At 40.7% G+C, this 23,143-nt stretch overlaps 1 protein-coding gene across 4 annotated transcripts in view; it reads left to right on the top strand.

Moving 5' to 3' along the window:
• The window catches only part of OPHN1 (oligophrenin 1), a 224,918-nt gene that overhangs the window by 85,249 nt on the left and 116,526 nt on the right, over positions 1 to 23,143 (top strand). For all 4 annotated transcript variants that reach the window (XM_016158194.2, XM_016158197.2, XM_016158195.2 and 1 more), the window contains one exon: positions 1,926 to 2,021. In XM_016158194.2, coding sequence (XP_016013680.1) covers positions 1,926 to 2,021 — 96 coding nt within the window. The remainder of the gene's footprint in view (positions 1 to 1,925; positions 2,022 to 23,143) is intronic.

The following is a 23,143-nucleotide window of genomic DNA, read 5'->3' as shown; positions in this document are numbered from 1 at the left end:
AAAGAGCTGTTAGTTTATGGTTGTTCATATTTATGAATGTACTTTGTCTGAATTGTCCCATTTTTTTTCGTTTGTTTATAAGGTGAAGATAGTAATACCCACCTTTGGATGGTTGGGAGGAGTAAATGAAGATGAGGTGGTGTAAATAATGTAAAAGGGAATGAATGTAACTCCTCCCTTACTGCATGCCATTGTTTACAAAATACTATAAATGCTGAAAACCATACTATTTGTAGTTTCTGCAATGTTTAGTTAATTTAAAAGAGGAATGATTAAGAACTGTACCTTGCTTGGCTGAAGTAAAATTGAAGAAATCCTGGTATGTGTGAAAGGGTGATATAATGAATATTTTTATGTAATGTCCCTGAATGAAACGGAGAGCACATGTGGAATTCTGGGCTTGCCCTTCTCTGCTGCTGGCCAAGGAGGCCAGAGAAAAGCAATCTTTTTCCAGACACGGAGCCAGATTTTTGTTCTCTTTGCTGATGAAATATGGAAGGCAGGGTGTGCATCTCACATCTATGTGCCCCAGATTCGAAGTGGGAAATGTGATTCTCAAGTGTAGAAATTTGAGAAAGCATGATAACCTGGTGTGCGGTTCCTAATCTCTATAAAAATATTATTATTATTATTATTATTATTATTTATTCTTGCCAATGATTGATTTAGAGATTCAGGACTCTAAATACTGAAAATAAATACTTCTGGAAATGGGATGTAAACAAGACAGTAAAATTCTTGGCAGGGTAATCTGTCCTGGCCAAATGCCTGAACACGTTTTATTGTGTTTAACCTTGATAGGATAACCATGATAGCTTTTCATCGAAAGGAATAGATGCCGTTGTTCACTTGGGCTCCCTTCCTGTTAACCTGAGAGGAAAAACCCTCAGTAAGCCTGCGTATCTCATATATTGGAAGGTGGAGGATGACGAAGCCAGGGAGTGAAAGAAGAATTAGGGACAAGGATCCACAAAGAAGCAGCAAGCTTGAATTTTCCTCCAGGATGCTGTAATGGGTTACTCTAGTTGCCGATACCATGCTCTTCAAAATTTAAAGAACATACTGATCCCCTAGGGATTGTATAAAAACGGAGCTTCTGATCCAGCAGGTCTGAGATGTGACCTGGAATGTGTATTTCCATCAAGCTTGCAGGTGACAATGAGAGGACATGTCTGAGAACCACTTGGAGTAGCGAGGGTGGAGTGTTGGCTGCACCTCTGGTTCAAGTTCGTATTTAAAAGATTTCAATTGAGATAATTGGTTGATTTTTGTTTTATATCATCATTAAACTTTCGTATGATAAAATTCAACGTCATTGACCAAAAATAAGAACACCCTCAGATGTTTTCATTCATTGGCTCCTTAGTTTACATCCCTTGGTGAATACTCTGTGAGCAAGTTAAATTTGTTCCCCTGCCATTTAGTATCCTAACCCAGGCTGTCATCTGGTAAATGTGTAGAAAGGCCAGATGTGCCTCACGTTGTCATGGTAAAGGTCTTTGCGATGCAGACAACCACCTGGCTTCCAGCTCTCCCAGCTGAATTTTTCCCTGTGGGCTGATTGCCATTATTTGTTCGGTGAGGAGGTGAGAAAGTATCTGGACTGCTGCCTGTAAAGGCTTAAGGAGACTCAGCTAAGCAGCCTTAGGTCTTCCAGGTCAGTGAGGACAGGGACTGAAGGTTGCACATGCCTTGGAACTTAAAAGAGGGACTTCACTAAACTTTCCTCTTTCCTCTTTAATGTGTGGTTGTGGATTCTCAACTCATCTCCCAACAGTGTGATTTTTTTTTTAGCATCATTCGCCGCAAGTTGCTCCCTTCTGGGACCACTTCCTTTCACTCCCCACCCCCGCCCTAACAGAAGTGAGGAAATCATTCAAAGGACAGCGACGCTGACCACTTCTCCTGTTTCCGTTCCTTTCCAGATTATTCCACAGCTGTTCAGAAGTTTTCCCAGACACTACAGTCCTTTCAGTTTGATTTCATCGGCGACACGCTGACCGATGACGAGATTAACATTGGTAAGTGTTTGGCTATGAGGCCACGTGCCTCTCGAGGCCGGTCTCAGACGGAGCGGCTCCTCGGTTTGTGGGGACAGGGCACCTTGGCGTCTTCTCCTCTGTGGTCCAGTGTCACGCTCCCAGCGGCTGCTCTAGAAAGATACAGAAACATTCACTCCCAGTCTCGTTTCTTCCTCACCAAAAGCAATCAAAAGATATCCCTCACACCTCAGTCTGCAGGGGAGTTTTTCTTTAAAGAATCTAATTCGTGAAAATATATATTTATATAAAGGATAACTATAAAAAAAGTGATTTATTGGTTTATATTTCAAAATAATTTAGAGTAAATTTCTTCAAGGAACAAATTCCTTAGAAAGTTTAAAATTGGCATTTATACCTGTGCAGCTCTTCAGGTGATGGGAGGTTTGCATCTTTCTTGTGGACCAAACTTAACAACCAGTCTGCGAGCCATGTGACGAGCTGTTTTCCTCCCTGAGCCTTAGTCTTGGTCCATGTAAAACATGGTTAACATCTATCTCTCAAGGATGTTACAAAGGGAGATTGTGGTTGCGTTAGCTGTTATGAAGTTAAGGCAGTGTGGGCAAACTATGGCGCTTGGGCCAATGTCGTTCTCTACCTTTTTGTAAATAAAGTCTGGTTTTTAACAAAGCCACACTGATTCGTTTCAGTATCGTCTCTGGGTGCTTTCGCGGTCCCACAGTAACATTGAGCAGTAGTGGCAGAGACTGGGTGGCTTTCAGAACCTGAAATATTTACTCACTGGCCATTTAAGAAAAAGTTTGGTGACCGCTGAGTTACAGAGTTAGTGTGAAGCCTTTACTAGATGAGAACGTTGAAGCACAGAACCATCGCGAATAATGTAATATCACCGAAACAACCTAGTTCTGAACCCCAGGAGTAAAATATGAAATGTATTATTATTGCTATGTTTAAATTTATTTTTCAATTACAGTTGACATATGATAATATTAGTTTCACGTGAAAACATAGTGAATAGACATTTCTATACCTTACAAAGAAATACCCCCATAAGTCTAGTACCCATGTGACACCATACATAGTTATTATAATGTTTTTGACTATATTCCCTATGTTGTACTTCACACCCCCATGACTGTTTTGTAACCACCAATTTGTATGTCTTAATCCCTTCCTCTTCTCACCCAATCCTGCCCCCCCAGTCTGAAGATCATTGGTTTTATCTCAGCATCTGAATTTGTTTGGTTTGTTCATTTATTTTTTTTAGATTCGACATATAAGTGAAATCATACAGTATTTGACTTTCTCTGACTTATTTCACTTAGCATAATACCTTCCATCCATGTTGTTGCAAATGGTAAGATTTCATTCTTTTTTATGGCTTAATGATATTCCATTGTATATATGTATCACATCTTCTTTGTCTGTTTGTTTATGGAGGAACATTTAGGTCGCATCCATATCTTGGCTGTTGTAAATAATGTTGCGATGACCATAGGCTTGCATATATCTTTTAAATTAGTGTTTTGGATATTCTTTGGATGAACATCCAGAAATGGAACTGCTGGGTCATATGGTAGTTCTGTGTTTAATTCTTTGAATAACTTCATACCGTTTTCGATAGTGGCTGCACAAATTTACATTCCCACCGACAGTGCACGGGGGACCCCTTTTCTCCACATCCTCACCAACACTTGTGGTTTGTTGATTCAATGGTGATGGCCATTCTGACAGGTGTGAGGTAAGAGCTCATTTTGGTTTTGATTTGCATTTCCTGATGATTAATGACATTGAGCTTCTTTTCTTACATCTGTTGGCCATCTGTATGTCCTCTTTGGAGAAAAGTTTATTCAAGCCCTCTGCCCATTTTTTTATTTTAATAATTTTTTATTTTTCAATTATAGTTGGCATATACCCCCCTACTCATTTTCAGTCAAATCGTTATTTGTTCAGCCACCTGTATCTTTTGATTAGAGCATTTAGTGCATTTAATGCACTTATCGATATATATATATGTACATATATATGTACTTTATATATATGTACATATATATTATATATATATATATATGTCCATGTGTATATATATGTAATTATTGCCATATTATTAAATTGTTTTCTGATTGTTTTTCTAATTCTTCTGTGTTCCTTTCTTATTCTCTTGCTCTTTTGTATGCTGATGACTTTCGTATAGTGTAATGTTGAGACTCTTTTCTCTCCATTTCTTGTGTATCTCCCTGTAGGTTTTTGGTTTGTGGTAACCATGTACTTCGTATCTACCATGCTGTGTTCATTACAGTCTATGTCGATGGCCCTTAGGTTCAAACACATTCTAATATCGTTACCATTTTTATTCACCCCCTCCGTGTTTATGTTTTTGTCATTATTTTTCGCTTTTGTTAGTGTGTGTTTGTGTGTTTCCCTTCATTTATTTTTGTAATTACACATCATTTTTCTACTTTTGTCTTTTAACCTTTGTTCTAGATTTCTAGTTGGTTGAGCTGCTTTTACTAAGTGTTTGCTTTTGTTAGTGAGAAATTTTATCTTTCCTATATTTTCCTATTCATATTCTTGATCTTTTATGCTGAAGTACCTTTAACATTTCTTGTAATACTGGCGTGGTGGTGAGCTTTTTCTTGTCTTGGAAGCTCTTGATCTCTCTTTGATTCTAAACGATAGCCTTGCTGGGTAGAGTAATCTTGCTTGTAGGCCTTTGCTTTTCCTCAGCTGAGTCCAGTTGTATCATTTGTGGAGGTGGTAGCGTGGTGCGCTGGTGTGCTCTGAAGTGGGCCACCAGGTGAGTTGGGTCTGGAACCACCTGGGAGTGTATCCGGTGCAGGCCAAGGTCAGCACCTGCTTTTACCAGGCTCGAGGCTGCTGGTTGTAGGAGCTACAATGTGATCTTTGGTTGGTTGCCTCTTATACTGGGCTTGGAGTTGCTTGGGAGCATTTGAACTGTGAACTGAGGCCGGCTGCCACTTGTGCCGAACTTGTGGCCACTGAGATGAAGCAATGTTCCAGGCCAAGAGTGGCTGCCTCTTTAGGCCAGCCTTGATGCCATCCAACGGGAGTTACAATGCAGCTTGAGACTGTTCACCACTTATGTTGGGCTTGGGGCCGCTTAGCAAGAACTACAAGGCACACCAAGGCTGCATGAGGTGAGCCACTGGAAGAGGCTTGGGTGGGGCAAGTGAGTCAGTTTGGATGGAGTCTCAGGGAATCACCTGGGCGGGGCAAACATTGTTAGCCAGGTTAACAGAGACTCAGATTTGACATCCGCCTGTGCCAGCCAGCTGGTTGTGGGAGAATGCAACAAAGGAATGATGGCACCTGCTTGCGCTTCTATATCCAGAGAGAATTGACCCAATATCTGCTCCTCCAGCCCTCACCCTGAAGTCAGTCAGTTGAGTTCTAGCTGTACGTCCCTGGCACTTTGAGCTGCTGCTCCTGCAGCTCAGAGCGAGTGAATTTGTGAGTGATTCTGTGCATGGGCCCTTTAAGAGCAGCAGCTCGGTCCATAGCAGCCCTTGGTCTTTCTCAGAAGTAATCCCTGCTAGTCTTCACAGCCAGATATTAGGGGACTCCTCTTTTTGGTACTGGTGTCCTGAACTGGGGAGCCAGTGTGGCACTAGGGCTTCCCTCCAGAGTCCTAATGTCTACACCATGGAAGTGACATCTACCCATTCCATGTCCTTCCCCTCCTACCAGACTTGAGGTGGCTTCTTCCGTATATAGGTCTTCAGTTATAGTACTTCTGTTCAGCTAGACTTCTGGTTGTTCTCAGTGATGGTTGTTGTATAATTTAGTTGTAATTTTGATGCAATCCTGAAGGAGTTGAGCACAGTTCATCTACTCCATCTTGACCTGAAGCACCCCTAAATTTAGTATTATGTAAATGTTCCTTGTATTAAATAGGAAAAATATATAAATGTATAAAAGTTCTTATGAAAATAAGTCATAATTTGAGTTAGTATCTATATTTCTGTGAACTTTTGACTACTCTATCCTTATAAGTGCTTGCCTTTAAATTAATTTTAACAATACTATATGGAGATAGGAAATTATCTCACATTTACAGCATACATGCATAGAAACACACATACAGAAACAGAGACTTCTTTAGTCGTGAGGAAAATTCACTAGTTTATGAAAGAACACTTGGATCCAAATTTTGTTTTGGAGACATTTACAATTTATATCTGTCCTTGACAAGTCAAGTTGCAAATGACCTTCCCAGTTTTAAAATAAGGACAGCTGTTTTTAATACTTCAAATATTCGTGTTGCTACCTAAACAGCATCATAGGTATCTAAATCTTCTATCTAAATCTTTTTGAAACTTCAGAGATCAATTAACTCCACTTATTATTTATTCTGTCTAATTACATAGCTGGCTTTTTCTAATTGTGGAGGCAAAAGATTATCAGAAGATCCTCATCCAGCCATCTTCCTGTAGGAGTGTTAATGGGAGGCTGACTGTCATGGGGCTTATTGACCTCGGAGGCATGATTTCTCATGTTAATTTTAGTTTTCCTTAGGAATCTGTAGAACCTGAAAAACTTGGAGGGTAAACCAGTCTTTTCGCGCATATGTCCAGACCAGACAGGCATGGTGCATCTCCCTGTAAGATTGCTTCACAGCCTAGAGGAAATTTTCCTTAGGCAACTCCACAGCGATTCTGAGCCGCCTCAGTATACTCCGGATTCATGTTGGGGAAGCAAACGTCCTTTCTCTATAGAACTAAAGACAGTTCATTCTCTCATTTAACTAGCAAACATTTTGTTTGGACTCTCAGTAAACAATCCAATTAAAAAAAAAACCCTAAAAGTAAAAATAGCCACCCATATTTTTCTCCTTTCCCTGAGTTATCTTAACCCGTATCCTCCTTGAGGATTTTGTAAGAACAGGTCCAGTAAATTCAGAACCTGCTACCTAAAGCAGCGAGGTCCAGGTTTCCAAGAGAAAATTCACTGAATGAAAAGTGGAGAGCCAATGGGGTACAATTGACAGAGCTGGCTTAAGGCAAAGAGTTAGTTACAGGCCTGGATGTGAAAACGCACCATGCCCTCCCTAGGTAGGAATTTATGATCAGATCACCCTGTGAGGTTACTTTCAGTCGCTAAACTTGTCCGATATTTTTACTGAGTCCCCTTTTAATTCATATAAGGTTTTCAGCACAGAAGCACTGTGTTAGATGTATCAGCATATTATCTTTTAATTGTTTCTTTTTGTACATACATCTATTTTATGTGTATGCAGTTTAGTTCATGCTAGATACATAATTTTATCTTTTTAATCTAACATTTTATCATAAGCATTTTCTCATGTCATTTAAAATTCTTTGTAATTTTCATGGGGGCGGGGCAAGGACATTGTTTTGTTCACTGCTCTTTTCCTAGTACACAGAGGACAGCCTAGCATATCAGATGCTTGATACCTGCCTGTTTGCTGAATGAATGAATAAATGGATGCATTTGAATATCGTTATTATAGGAGCCATACTTTATATAATATTCCACTATTGTTGGAGATTTAGCTTATTTCCTGTTTTTCACTATTATAAGTAATACTGCAGCGAGTATTTTTATGAGATTAAGATCGACGAGTATTTGTTTTGGTTAAATGTGGTGGTGTGACTAGGGAGACGTTTGCATTTGCATTATTTCCTTATTGACTCCACTTCATTCTAATTCTGTAAATCTATCTTGGTCGAAGGGCCTGACTTGTTTAAAAGTTAACGTCATGGGCTCTGGAGTAAGACAGCCCAAGTTTAAACTCTAGCATTGCATTTTATTAACTGTGTAACCTCGGCAAGTGACTGTACCTCTCTGAGTGTTGATTTTTCTTGTCTGTAAGACGGTGACAAGGTGATCAATGCCAAGTGTGCGCAGTGCCTTATGTTAGTGATTATTGCTAATATAAGGTTGGATTTCTTTGTCCTTTGCAATGGACCGAATGTTTTTGTGTGTCCCTCAAATTCAGGTATTGAATTTCTGTCCCCCAATGTGATGATATGATGAAGTGTGGCCTTTGGCAGGTAATTAGGTCATGAGGTGGAACCCTCACGAATGGGATTAGTGTCCTTTTTGTAAAAGAGACCCCATGGTGCTCTCTCACCCTCTTTCTGTCACGTGAGGCTACAAGAGAAGTTGGCATTGTGCAGTCTGGAAGAGGGCGCGCCCCAGAACCTGACCGTGCTGACACCCCGATGTTGGACTTCTGGCTTCCGGAACCATGAGAAATAAATCTGTGTTGTTTAGAAGCCCCCTGTCGGCGGTATTCTGCTATAGCAGCCGAACTCAGTAAGACAGAAATTGGCACTGAGAAGTAGGGGTGCTGCTGGACCAAAAACCTAAAGATGTGGAAGGAGCTTTGTTACTGGGCAATGTGCAGAGGGGCTGGAAGAGTTTGGAGGTACAGGGATTGAAAAAGCCTAGATCACTGCGAATGGAGTTTTAAAAGCAAATCCATCTTGGAGGAATCCAGGAACAGAATATTGGCGGACATCTGGATGGTAGGTGGAGGCCATTCTGATGGGATCGGAGATAGAAATGAAGAAGACGTTATTGGACGGTGGAGACAAGGCGATCTTTGTTATAAAGTGGCAAAGAACCTGGCTGAATTGTGTTTGTGTTCTCGTGTCTCGTGGGGGGTAAAACTTGCAAGCAATTGTTGATAATGAATGTCCAAACCTGTAGAGAATGTTAAGGAGTTCATTTGAGCCAAACCAATGACAGTTGTCGGGGAGCAGAATCTCAAGGGATTGAGAGAACGCTCTACAGGATGGCATTTCAGCTTATTTTATACATTAGAATCAAAGAAGGCCACATAAGGAGGGTTACGTGACATTTATTGCCTGCAGGTTGAAGGGACAGGAGGAGCCAAAGTAGGGACATCTCTGGGGTTGGCTAAAAAGTAAAATGGGGAGACACATCATTCTCTCACATCAGTGGGTACAGGAGAGTTAACAGTTAACAAGATAAGTGAGGGGTCTGGGGTCAGTGCTGCAGTCTGGACGTTGTGCCCTGAGGGGTCCGGAAGGGGAGATTCCCTGGCCTCCTGAAGGTATGTTATCTCCGATGCACAGACAGTAAACAGGCTCACTTAAGGTAAAGACAGACTTTTATCAAGGAAGCTATTGGCCTAGGACGTGAGGACCCTCCAGGCCCCGCTTTTAGTTAGAGATTTTGATGGTCAGATAATCCCGTGTGGTGACTTTCAGTCTCTGGGTTTGTAGGGCCGCCCCTGAGCTTGTCAGGTTTATTACGTGGCCCCCTTTTCATCCACACAATAAAAGTAGATATTTGGCTGAGGAGATTTCTAAGCAAAGTGCTACGCAAAAAGGAACCAGAACTTAAAGATGTGGGCAGTTCTCTGCCCATCCATATCACGAAAAAACGAGAAAGTGCGCTTGCAAGAAAACACTAAGGGCGTGGCAAACCTGCCATGTCAAACAGGAGTGTGTGTGCCAACCACGGGTTTATTCAACTGTCTCAACAAAAGCCAGGAATAGACATGGGATGCTGCCAGCAGCAGTGTGCCAACCAGGACTAAAGGCAACCAGAAATTGGCACAAATGAAGGAAGACCATCCCCTTGTTAGACCCTACGGGGCCAGGCCATAGTCCTATTCGACTGCGAACTCGTACTGTTATTCAGGACAGGGACGAAGGGACCGGAAGGTGTTTGAGACCATCAAGGCTGCCACTGTCACCACCTGCACAGAGTTCAGAGGCGCCGGGGTGCAGGGCTGCCTCCGTTAGCGTTCAGAGCGCGAGACCAATACCCAGCCAGAGCCCTGAGGGTACAACAGCCCTGCTCCACACAGAGGGCCAAGGCATGGGTGGGGACACGGCAGAGAGCCGCAGTGCGGACAGCCCTCCATTAAACCGTTTGGCGGTGTTGCCGACTCAGTGGGTCTGTGGGGCTGGCCCGCCATCCCAGTTGGGTGTGCAATGCACAGAATCACACCAAGGAACGTTGTTCTCCAGCCTTAGGTCTCATGGGACTGGTTTTGCTAGATTCAGACTTGCTTGGGACCCGTCGTCCCTCCCTTCTTTCCTCTGTCCCTCCGGGAATGGAAATACCTGTCTCACCGCTGCATTTTGGAAGCACAGGACTTGTTTGCTTTCACAGGATCACAGGCGGAGGGGAATTTTGCACCAGGATGATTCCCAAAGCATCTTGCATCTTACCCAGATTTGATTTATGTATTGAGATAAGACTTTGGACTTCGGGATTGATATTAGGTTGTTGAGATGGAATCAATGTATTTTGCATGTGGGAAGGACATGGATTTTGTGGGGCGAGGGACAGAATGCAATGGACGGGATGTCTGTATCTCCCCAGAATTCACATAGAAAGCCCCCCCCCCGCTTAATGTGATAATGGCAGGAGGTGCGGAGCCTTGGGAGATAGTTAGATCAAGAGGGTGACCTCATAAGAGGTCCCCAAGGGAGCAATCGAGCCTTCTTTCCATTGTGTGAAGACACATTGAGGAGTCAACAGTCTGCAGCCCCGAAGCGGGCTCTGACCAGAACCCAGCCACACTGGCACCCTGACCTTGGACTTCCAGCCTCCGGAACTGTGAGGACTTTCTGTTCTGTGACATTTTGGTAACTGCAGCCCAAACTGACAAAAACATACGGAAATAACTGCTACTTGCCTGTCGCTTGGTGACTTTGACGATTGGGGATGCATAACCATAATGGCTCATAAACAAAAATACAAATGACGCCCTGGCGCTGCCCGGTTCCCGTGGGACCCTGTGGGCTCCAGTTCCCGTGGGACCCCGTGGGCTCCGGGTGAGCTGCTGTGGGCTGTGACACATTTGCTTCTTAACTTAGTTAACATCCGCCTGCCAGCGCCACAAACTCAGTTATCATTGGACCGTTGCTTTTAGAGCTGCTGACTCGTGAACTGACCTCTTCTGATGGGGACTGAAAAGGGACTTTGAGGATTTCACTGGCCTGTCATGGTCGCTGTCCCGCTTGACTCCGTGATTTTGAAAGCTGGATTCACAGTGGGAGAATGAGCAGCGGGCCAACCGCTGGGGCTGTGGCCCTTTGCAGACTTTGGGGGGAAACCTCAGAGACCCTCTGGGCGTCCGTGCTGGGGAGATGCCTGTTGGCGTTGGAAGGTGGACCAGCAGAGTGCGCCATGCCCTCCAGTTGCTTACTCTAGTGGCCTGAGTCAGACGCCTTCTGTTTCACCGGAAAAAAAAAATGGCAAAAGTACAATACAGTTAGGATAGCATTTTTCGTGAGCTTTTCGAGTTCACTTTACACGTGAGAAGGGCCTAGTGGTTAGGTTCTGTCCATGAAGCCTTTCTGTGAAGGCTGTGAGAGGCGACTATGCGTCTGGCACCGCTCCAGAGCAAACCAGAGGAAACTTACCTGTTGGCCAGACGGAGCCCATAGTTTGCGAGGCTGATGCTTCAGGTAGATAGGGAAGGGCCTGGAATACCTCATGAGAGAGTTTGGATTGTATCTGGAAGCTCATGGAGAGCAATACACTGATGGCAGGAGATATGGGAGGAGGACGGAAGCAGGTTTCTAAAAGTTTCCTTAACCTTAAAAGTGCTGAGGATTATCTGGTGGATTTCACTGGAGAGTCTCACATTTTAACCCTGAGTTTCTGTCTTGTCCTCGCTAAGCAGGGTGCCCGTTTGGTGAGCTCTGGTAGCATAGTTCTTCCTTTCTGTGTGTCTGGCTTGCTACCTCTGCCCCATAAGATGGCAGCCATTGGGTTTTAGTAGTTCGTTTGTTTATGCCTGGACAAACGAAAGCCACTGCTTTAAAATCTCAGAATATAGACCACATTTTCATTCCAGTCACCCTAACATATATGAAGAAAGTTCTTTGTGGACCAGGCAGATTGATTTGAGGTCAAACTTGCAGGTAGAAAGTTCCATGGACACCCGTTACTGCTTTTTGGGAGAAGAGGGCTCAGATAAAGTTTAACATTGCCAGACCCCCCATCCCCCGGCCCCCGTTTTTTTGTTCACCATGAATCAAGCATTCATTGCTAAAAAACTCGCAGCCAATCATAAAGCTCCAGATTGGAATGAAGCTGAGCTTAAGAAATAGTTGCCTGGGGGACCTCTGTTGGTGTTTTTTTTTTCTTTTTTGTTTTCTTTTTCTGTAAAACCGGTTGGACCATCTGATGTGGGGTGGTGACAAAGTTTAGTTGTTTTAGGGTCCTGCAGATCAGACATCTTAAAACAGGAGGGGATACCTAAAGTGAAAAAGAGAACCAATATCAAAGTTTATATTACAAGAACCAGGAGTTAATCCCAAAGGTACAGAGATTTTGAAGATGTCAGTGGGTGAAAATCTTTTGATTATGTAATGCCACTCATGGCTGTTTTTGAAGCTCTTGAGATGGAACGATAGTGCCCTTGGTAACATTGTCCACAGTCTTGGCCATCTATCATAAAAGTGTATATGTGGACTGAGCATTTTTCCAGAATTCCTTAATCCAGGCAGTGATTTATTCAGGGCAAATTCTAGCCCAATGCATGGTCTACTGTGATGGTGAGTTTAGGTCGAGTCATTGGGCTTCAGTGAACAGTCCTTCAGATCCTCGGGGAAGTTGAAAAGCAGCCTGGCATGTCTGGGGGTATCTGGGTTGTCAGGTTTTAGTTCTCCATGACTGCAGGTCAGATGAGAGGGTGAAAATTGGAATTGTTACTTTGGAAGATTATACCTAGATAATGAAGGAAATGGGAAGGATTGGAACTTTGCTATTTGCAAATTGGGCAGGGTAGCATGATCCAGTCTGATTAAAGACAGGTTCTAAAACTGTTTTTTGGGGGGCGGGGGGAGAGAATGAAGAAGAGGACGCCAATTAAATCTCAACCAGACACGCCCGAGTTTGCATACTTATAAGTGACCCACCATTAACAAGAGATGCAAAAGCTCAAAGCAGGGGGAAAAAATCTCTGAAAATCCACAAGGGCGTATTATACACAATGCATCATTTTCCATTGAAACACAAAATTTCTCTCTTTTGATTAAAGTTAATCTCTCTCTCTCTCTCTCTCTCTCTCTCTCTCTCTCTCTCTATATATATATATATATATATATATATATATATTCTCGATTAAAAAATAAGGCTTGTCTCCTTAGATTTGGCCTAAGTATTTATACAGTTTCAGCAGCAATGGTAATTTGTTATATGGGTTTATTTAGGTTACTTTGCTAGAAGTTTTCATAAAGAACCTCAGATTGGACTCTTAAAAGCCCCAAGAGGCTATAAATTTGAAAGGTGAAATCCTTTCTTCTCTAGATCCCCAAAATATCCTAAAGCTTTTGGACCTGGCAGGAACAGACTTTCCTTGCTCTCCTGTTAGGCTGGAAATTCTGTAAGTCAGGTTTTCAGCCTGGTTTTCCCAAGAGGGCTTTGTATGCATTGGCTGCATGAAGTCAACCTTTGCTCCTTAAAAGCATCTGATCATATCTGATTTAATGAGCATCATTTTCAGAAATGACATTCCAAGCAAGGCCTGGGTTGCATAAACAATATTTTCAATATTGTTGTGGTAACAAAGAGGACAGTCTCCTCTTAAAACTATGCAAAATAAGTATATTGTCATGGAAATAATATTTAATAGGAGTTTCTGAATCATGGAGATAATTTGGAAGAGAGTAAGATATCATTTACACATGTTTTAATTTACAAAAGCATAATCTACTACATTGGTACAAGTTTTAGGTAGCTTACAAAGTAAGAGAAATGGATTCCTTATATATATAAAAAATAGAATATTTTAACATCGGTGATATTTTGGACAAAATCCTCAATCACCCCCTTCATCAGTTCACTCAGTCCTAAGTGATCCTTGCTGCACTCGAGCTTGCATTAGTGGTCCTATGACCTCATTTGGTTCTTGACTGGAGTAATTGAGATCCTGACTGAGTTCACTGGCATGGTCCCAGAGTTTTTCAGAAGATCCCACCAGTAGGTTGTACACAGAAGTCCTTTTCCATGGTGGTCTGAGAAAGCCTTTGTTAACAATGAACTACTCTGGCCTGTAGCTAATTGCAGATGCTGTCAAGGATGCATGTGATTAAATCGAAAAACATCTGGATGAGGAAAAGATCGAAATGGCTGACATTAACTTACCAGATCTAATGAGAGTTCATTAGGAGAATAATAAAGCAACTGACAAGGACAGGTGATTGCTTCTGGGGCACACGATACAAGATAAAACTCAATATGAAAAAAGTCTTGAGACAAAATATCAATAAACATAATGGTTTCTATTTTCAAAGATGAGTGGGTGTCGCATCTGATTTATGAAAATGGATGAAGATGATCTCTACAGAGAAAAAAATCTTCAGATGTAATGTAATAATACTGACATAAGGTATCAGCCATATGGGTAGAATATACCGGAAAGACATCAAGATGAGGAAGTAATGAAGTAGGCCCTCCACATTTGTGTGGTAGTCAGATTCCATAGGGTAAGCGAAGTGAGTCCCCCGTGAGAACCAGTGATTTGAAGATGCTAATTCAAATTAAAGAAGTAAGTTGTGATAAAGTTAACATTTGAAAATAGGACTTAAATTACAACTGATAACACTCTCCTGTTCCCTGATACCAGGCCAGGTGGCGCTGGGAATCTGATAAATAGAGACACATTAGGGTTGAGGGCATTGACATGCATCTGGGAACTTCCTGTGCAGCATGCAACATCTGAAACATGTATATTTAAATATTTTACCCCTGCAAATTTAAACTGGGGAAGGCTAAGCATTCCTTCTGATTTGGTAGAACTTCCCCTGCAACTCAGACGTGAAACCCCAAATTGCTAACCCGCGCATTGGTTGTTTAGGGAGGTGGCTGGATTCACTCTGTTGCCGTAGGGAGAATGTTTATTAATGAGGAGAGTTTCAAGGAAAAGGAAGGAAACTTGGGGTATTCAGACAGATAAACGTGCCAGTCTAATGGGAGTTGTGAGGAAAGATGGAGCTGGGTCTTATACGTGCAGACAGGGCAGTCCTTTGCACTGTGCTGGTTTTTCAGGACACACAAGGGTGGGAGATTTCTTTACGGTCACTTTCCTACATCCCAGGCTCAGGTCAAGTTCAGCCTTGTCGGTGGTCTAAGATTCACAAAGCAGGGCATAACCCGCAGTGCTTTCAGAGGACAGTGCCAGCTCTAGGGCCCTCTGAATTCCCACCGGGGCATTTGATGGAAGAAGGTGACATTTGTGCACAATGAGGAGACTGCAAGGCATGAACGTCACCCTCTCCAGCCCTCATGGACATTTTATACTCTCCTGCCATGCTTCCTATCTTATCAATCTGGAGACTGCTGGTCAGACGCCAGCTAAGGGCGAGTAAGTGAATGACAGTTTTCCAGGAATACTCGGCAGTCAGCCCAGGCTTCAGGTCCATCTGCCATTCATCCCTGCCCCAACGTGAAGGTCACACCAGCTCTTCTAATTGCACACTCTGGGAAGCTTTCCTCTCCATCTTGTCCCTGCCACCATCTTATATCCATGCCAATGACCCTGGCGACACCTTGGCTCACCATTTATGGGGAAATGGTAGGACTTAGGCACATGGTCTTGTAGTTGGCTGGATCTTGGTTCTGATCCAGACCTATCCATTTATTAGCTATGTGATTTTAGGCAGTTTTCATTTTAAAAAGTAAGAATTGAGTTTATTGGTGTTTCTGCATTGTAATGTGACCACGCTTTATTATAAAATGTGGAAATATAGAAAACAGGATTATCGGTAGCTATAATTTGTTGAGCATGTACTATGTGCACAATACTTTGCATCCAGTCTCTACTTTTAAGAGCAAATCTAAGGAGGTAGACTGAGGCTAAGAGAGATTAAGAAACTTGCCCAAGATAACATAGCTAGTAAGCAGTTTAAGTGGGATTTTACATTGGTTCTTCTTGACACCGAAGTTTATACATGCATATGCTTTCCACTCAAAGAACCACAGTTATTTTGATGCATTTTTTCCAGTCCTTTAAAGAAACCTAAGCATAATATACATAATTGTAATAATATTCTACGTGTGCTTTTTACATACAGTGTTCTGTATTCTGCTTTTTCCATATAATATTTCATCATAGGTGTTTTGCCGCGTTTATACATTTGGTATTCTGTTCCTTTTTAATGGCTATATAACAGTCCATTAAGTAGAACCACTCCATCATTCCCCAGTCCTTGGCCTTTTTGTTTGTTTGTTTGTTTTCAATTATTCCTTCCTTATCATTAATACTGTTGAATGCTTACCTTTGGGCATAAAGGTTTCTCTTCCTGTGTTCAGGATTATATTTTTAGATGTGATTTCCCAGAAGTGAATTTACTGGCTAAAAGGGCATACAAACTTTTCAAGCCTCTTGATCCATATTCTAATCCTTCATGGGAAATTTACAACTGTTTTGGAAGTCAGTACCTAATAGCGTTAGGAAGTTCACGTGACCTTGCTGAACCAGTTTTGTCATTACTCAGATGATAATGAAAAATAACATCAGATTTTAGAAACACGTAGCATAGTGTCTCGCCTTTCCTCTTTGTTTTGTTAACATTTTACTCTTCCTCTTGTGAATATTTTTAGGGACAATTCATTCTTGCCGGACTCTCCTTTTAATGCTGTGGGGACAGCTAGATGTTATCGAAAAATACTGATAGCAGTTTTCTGAGCTATGCTTTGTAGCGATGGCGGGGCCGGGAGTGTCGCTGATGGTCGTGGTGCTGGCGCCAACAGTGCCGGTTCTGCAGGCCTGTTTTCTTCTCCAGCCTGTTTTTCTTAGTCATCACTCCTCTTATCTGAGGAGAGGGCAAGAGTTGAACTCCTTCCCCCTGCTCTTTTGTAACTCTTCTCTCCCACAGCACTCTAATGGACAGTATGATCCTACTAAAGCTTTTCTGTTCTTCGCATTAACTAACTCTAGAGAACTATACGCAGTGTGAGCTTTCAGAAAGCGCCGTAATGATCCATGACATTTGGTTAAAAATATACTTAGTAAGTGGCCCTATAGGACCTTATCACTCTAAGCCAGAAATAACCATAGCATGGTCTAAACCTTCTTGAAACATTTGTCACTTATGCCCTTGAAGCATTTGTCACTGCACTATATACATGAGCAAAGAAGACTGCATATGAAACCTTTTGGGGAATCAAAAACCATTTGAGGGGCAATTAGAGAAGAGGATATGACAAAGGTACTCCGGCAAAGCAACACATTATTTGTCACAGCACTTAGAGCATTACATTGGGGTCCCCTTCTGACTGTGCAGCTAGCTGTGTTACCTTGGACAAGTCAGTTTCCATGTTTGGACCCCTATTTCCTTTAAGAATAAAATGAGGTACTTGGACTGATATAGATGATATGTACAAGTCTGAGCCTTTTAGATAATGGCTTATCAGAATGCAGAAGCTAAAATCAGAAGCTCGACCTTACTATTCTTCTTGTCTGTTGCCATATACCTCAGTGGGCCTTAAAGTCTTCTGATTACCAACTAAATAAACTTACAAGGCCTTTCAGAGACCACACAGTGAGCCATGGAGGTTTTCTTGACCTAGTAACTTAATTTTAAATCGATTTAACAATTATTGAAGAGCTTGTTAATTGAAAGTACATATCAAAAATCTCTGACGCAGTTACCTTAGTAGGAATGGTCGAGAAATAACGTCTGAAAAGTGGTTCTTCCATAAAAGTAATAAAAACACTGGCAAAATTTCCAAAGTCAACTTTCTGAGAACTCTGGAAATTAACCAAAATTTGCAATATAAGATGTTTATTTAAGGAAAATGGATGAATAACTGGAATAACAGTGAGCTCTGTGGTGTTTTAATTTGCCCTATTGCCATTCCCTTCTCTCCAGCTCCACGGTAGCCTTTAAAAGTAACAGCTATACAATCATGGAAGTTGGAAAATATCACGTATATGGCTGTCTTATATAAAATGACTCAGAGCTGACTTACTGCAAGTGGATTTTTCCTCAGAGAATTGGTCACAAACAATTAGTGGTAATTTTTTAGCAGTTCAGCTGCCTCAGACAGCAAAAAGAATAGTAGCAAACAAGAAGCCAAATAATAAATCTAACAAGAAAAACTGGAGAATAAGGTTTCCATAGCGAGCTTTGAAAGTTGCAACATATTCCTGAAAATCTAGCAAGTCATGCACATGTGTAGGATTTTGCTATATTTGAGATTTGCATCTGTCCTGAAAAGATTCGAAAAAACTCTAATCTCTTGCTTCTGCCTAACCTCAGAGATCTGCGCAAAGAAGAAGTAAAGACTAAAACAGAGTTAGTTATAAACCAGCTGGCCGAGTATTGAAGGCAGATACCAGCACATACACAGAGCCCTTCGACAAAAGCTGGGAGACTTATTTGTTCAAATAATTTAAATATATCTTTGTCCAGTCATTAGCTGACCGTTAAGCTAACTGATGGGAGACTTCAGTGGATTAACATGACAAGGAATACAGACTTTATAAAATTAGTCCATGAAGTCACTAAACAAACAGCAACGACAAGAACAAAAAGCCACGGGAAAGGAGGGCTTTCTGATTTCCAAAGTTGTCACATTGCATTATTTAAAACAAAACAAAAAAATTACAAGATCTACAAAGCAATAAGAACAAACTGGCCCATGAACAAGGACAACAAAATCCCAACAATAAATAGAAATTATCCCTGAAGAAGCCAAGTCATTGGACTTCCTAGGAAAAGACTTTCAACTAGCCAGTTTAAATATTATATATTTATTTTATAATTTATATAAAAATAAAATTTCAATGTACTTAGCTTAATAAAAAAGAACCACTTAACAGTCGTGCACTTGTGAAATAGAATAATTGAAATGAAAAGTTCACTATAGGGGCTTAACATCAGAGTTTCACACAGAGAAGGTAGAAGGAGCAAACTTAAAGATCCATTAATTGGGATTATTCAGTCAGAGAAAAATAAAGAAAAAGTAATTCAGAGAATTAATAGAACTTCAGAGACTACGGATACCATCAAGGGTAGGAGCACATGCATAATGGGAGTCCTAGATGAAAAGGAGAAAAAGGGAAGAAATAATGTTTGAAGAAACAATGGCCAAAAACTAGAAAAACTTGATGGAGAACTTTAATCTGCTCATCTCACAAATTCGACCAACTCGAAGGAAAAGAGACTAAAAGAGCTACATGCTTAAAAACATCACACTCAAACCGTCAAAAGACAGGAACAAAGAGAATTTTGTAAAAAGAAAAATAAGAGGAAAATGTCTTATCATGTAAGAAATTCTCAAAAAAAAAAAAAATAACAACTGGCTTCTCATAAGAAACCATGAAGGCCAGAGGCAGTGGGTTGACATATTCAAAATACTGAAGGAAAAGTCTATCATTTGTTAACTTGGAACCTTAATCACAATCTTATTGCCTATATTTCCCTTCCCAGATGATTAGTGTTATTACTGGAGTTATCATATCATGAGGTATAAAAAAGGCCAAATCACTATATTGTATACCTAGAACTAATATAACTAACATAATATTACATAGCAACTTTACGTAAATAAAAAAATTTATAAAGAAAAATGTCTATCATCCAAATATTGTGTATCCAGAAAATCTGTCTATTAAGAAACCAAGAGGTTAAGACATTCTCTGGTAACCAAAAACCTTAAAGAATTAATCATTAATAGATCTTCCCTGGAAGAATAGTAAAGGAAGTCCTTCAAGCCAAAATTAAAGGACATTAGAGAATAACTAGAAGTTACATAAATAAATAAAGATCACCAATAAAGAGGCAACTACACAGGTAATATAAAAGACAGTATACATATATTTTTGTTTTTAACTTCTTTATTTTCCTGTTGGTTTTAAAAGGCTACTGCGTAAAGCAGTAATTATGAAATTTTACTGATTTTAAAACACTACTGTGTAAAGCAGCAATTATAAAATGTATAGAGATGTAATTTGTATAATGGCCTAAAAAAATTACATAAAGGGAACCATTTGAAAATGGAGCTGGAGCTGCCATTCCATACGATCATGCCTCAGAGTTTTGGCATATTAAAACAGGGTAAAATAACGTTGGACTGGGCCTAAACCAACCTTGTGTCCCAAAGAACTATTTGCAAAGATTACAGGAAATCAGATATTGTGACTACCAGATGGATGACTACTGGACTGAAAACTAAACATTTGTTTAACTTCAGCATCACCATGTTATGTTATCTGTACCAAGAGCAGTGCCTTCCTTCATAAATGCCCCTTGCCTTTGCCTTCTAATCAGAACAGTCTTTGAGTTCTGCATGAATCAGCGCTTTCCAAATAGCTGTTCTTTTTTTAATCTCAAATAAATGCTGTTGCCCCTCACTTTGGCCTTTTTTTAAAATCTAGCAACAATAACAGCATGAAAGATGAGGAAGGGATGGAGCTATGTAGGTCCTAAGTCCTATTACACTACTGGAATGGAATTGCCATTAATCTGAACTAGATTATTATAAATTGAGATGTTAATTGTAACCTGTAGCACAACCACTAAGAAAATAACTAAAAATATATATCATAAAGGAAACAACAAGGGAATTAGAACGATAAACTAGAAAACAATTATTTAACTCAAGAGAAAGCAGTAATGACGGATTGAGGAACAAAGGCATAAGACTTTTATTAGAAAACTAAAAGAAAAATGGAAACCCTATCTTATCAGTAATTAATTAAATGAAACAGATTAAGCACGCCAATCAAAAAGCACAGATTGGCAGAATGGATGCAAAAACGTGATCCAGTTGATCTCCATCTAAAGAGTCATGCATTCATTACCTTCAAGCACGCAAAGAGGTCGAAAGTAAAAGGATGGAATAAGATATACCATGCAGAACAGTATACAGTAGATCTGGAGGAACTGTATTAATATCAGACAAAGTAGACTTTAAGACAAAAACAGTTAATAGAGGATGACATTTTATGATGAGTCAGTCATTCAAGAAGACAGCAGTTACAAATATATATCTATCTATCTAAAAATAGAACTCCAAAATGCATGAAGCAAAACTTAAAGAATTAAAAGAACAATTAGACAATTCGACAGTAATGGTTGGCGATGTCAACACCTCATTTTCAATAATGAACTGGAGAACAGTTTGACAGAAGGTCAAGGAAATAGAATAGTTGAACAACATCATAAATCAGCTATACAGACATTTTTCATAGGGGGAGGTGGAAATGGGGGGGTGATGAAGATGATCTAGAATTATGTAGTGGTGATGCTCGTACAACTTTTAGAAAACACTAAAATCGACTGGGCTGTACTCTTTCAAATGGTGCATGGTACAATATGTAAATAATACCTCGATTTTAAAAGTGATGTTATCTTTTAGCAAACGCTTCTTTTGAGGCATACTTAATATTGTCAGATTTGGAGTTTCTTCGAGAAGGATGAAGGCCAATTCATATTGAAAGCCCAGCTGCTGGTAGTGGTAGCTTCTCCTGTCTCTGTTTGAGAATCTCTTCAGGTGGTGTTGAGTCACCTAATCTTTGCCTACCTCTACCTGAAAACGTGTGGGCAGTGCGACAGCTCCAAGACCTATGTGACACGTAGCTCTGCCATTAACTTCCTGTGTGAGTGTGAACAAGTTGCTTAGCTTCCGAGAGCCTGAGTTTTCTCCTGTTAAGATAAAGGATGATTAAATGTCCCTGATAAACTTACTGTGAAGATTAAATTCTCAGTCTTGACCCACTTGCGTTTCAAGAGATTAATCTTTTCCTTTCAATATTTTAATATGCTGCTTGTCACATTTCCTTTAGAGGCAAATTGATATTGCTTGGAAATGTGCCAGAATAACAACAACAACAACAACAACGACAACAACAACGACAACAACAAAAATCTCTGACTCCTTTTGTAGTATAAAATATTTGGGGACAGGAGGTCAGCGAACATTTGCTTTTTTTTTTTTTTTTTTGCTCTTTACTCTTTCTGATTAGGGTGTTTTTCTTCTCCGTGCTGAGGTTGAGCTTTTAATTGGCAGTGTTTGCCAAGGTGACTTCCCTGAGCGTGTGCAGCAACTTAATCCTCAGAAGAAAGAAATGCCATTGTCTTGTGCACTATGTTGATCGTGAACTTGTTTCCTTGGTGCTAGGAATGCTAGTTTCATTGTCCAGTTCTCTTAGGAAGGGAAATAAACCTATTTGTGATTGAAAGATATAACTGTGGATGCGTTTGTTCCTCTTCATACTTCTAGTGTGTTTGCTTTTATTCAGATTCCACTTCGGAATACACTTCCTGTTTCTGGTGAGAATTTGGGAACTTTAAGATAGTAGTTAGGGATAGTAAAGGGACCCTAAAGACTGTCTAGCTTTATGTAGCTTTTGTATGTTTGTTTGTTTGTTTGTTTGTTAAGCATATGAAGAAATAGAAGTCCAGGGAGAAGTGACTTCCCCAGTCACCTTGCATAACTGGAACCAGAAGACTCGAAAACTGGGATGGGGGAAACGGGGTACACCCGCCGCCTGCTGTGTGTCGGCACTCTCTCTACCTTTCATTTCCCTTCTAATTTAGTCCTTAGAGCGACACTCTCAGGTATATCGTCATGCTTACTTGGCAAGTTAGGCAACTGCAGCTCAAAGGGATCGTCACTAAACCAAAAGTCACGCGGCAAGAGGATGATTGACTGAGGATGCAGGTCCAAGTCTGTCTGTCTCTGAAATTCGTGCTCCTTCTGTTTCTACATCTTGTCCCCCAAACCTGACTCCTCCACATCTATCACCCCATGTAATGTACTTTCTAACATACCACACGCCTTCTACAGTCCCACAAAAGATCTTCAAGAACTTGAGAAATAAAACTAGAACGCAGGGATATGGGTTTAGGCTTAGTATTAGACACATAGACCCGTGGAATAGAATCGACAGCTCCTACATAAACCCATATGTGTACAGTCAACTAATATTCACAAGGGAGCCAGGAATACTCAATGGAATAATGACAATTTCTTCAATACATGGTGCTAGGAAAATTGGATATTCACATGTGAAAGAATGAAACTTGATGCTGATCCTAACACCACTCAAAAATTAATTCAAAATGGATTAAAGACTTAAATGTAAAACAGGAAACCATAAAACTCTAGAAGAAAACAGCAGAAAAGCCTCATGACATGGGTCTTGGCACTGCTGT

Source organism: Rousettus aegyptiacus, unplaced genomic scaffold (genome assembly GCF_014176215.1).
Source record: "Rousettus aegyptiacus isolate mRouAeg1 unplaced genomic scaffold, mRouAeg1.p scaffold_m13_p_9, whole genome shotgun sequence".
In the NCBI taxonomy this organism is placed as follows: domain Eukaryota; kingdom Metazoa; phylum Chordata; class Mammalia; order Chiroptera; family Pteropodidae; genus Rousettus; species Rousettus aegyptiacus.
Note: the sequence above shows the minus strand (reverse complement) of the source record. Positions and strands in the feature narration are given on the sequence as shown.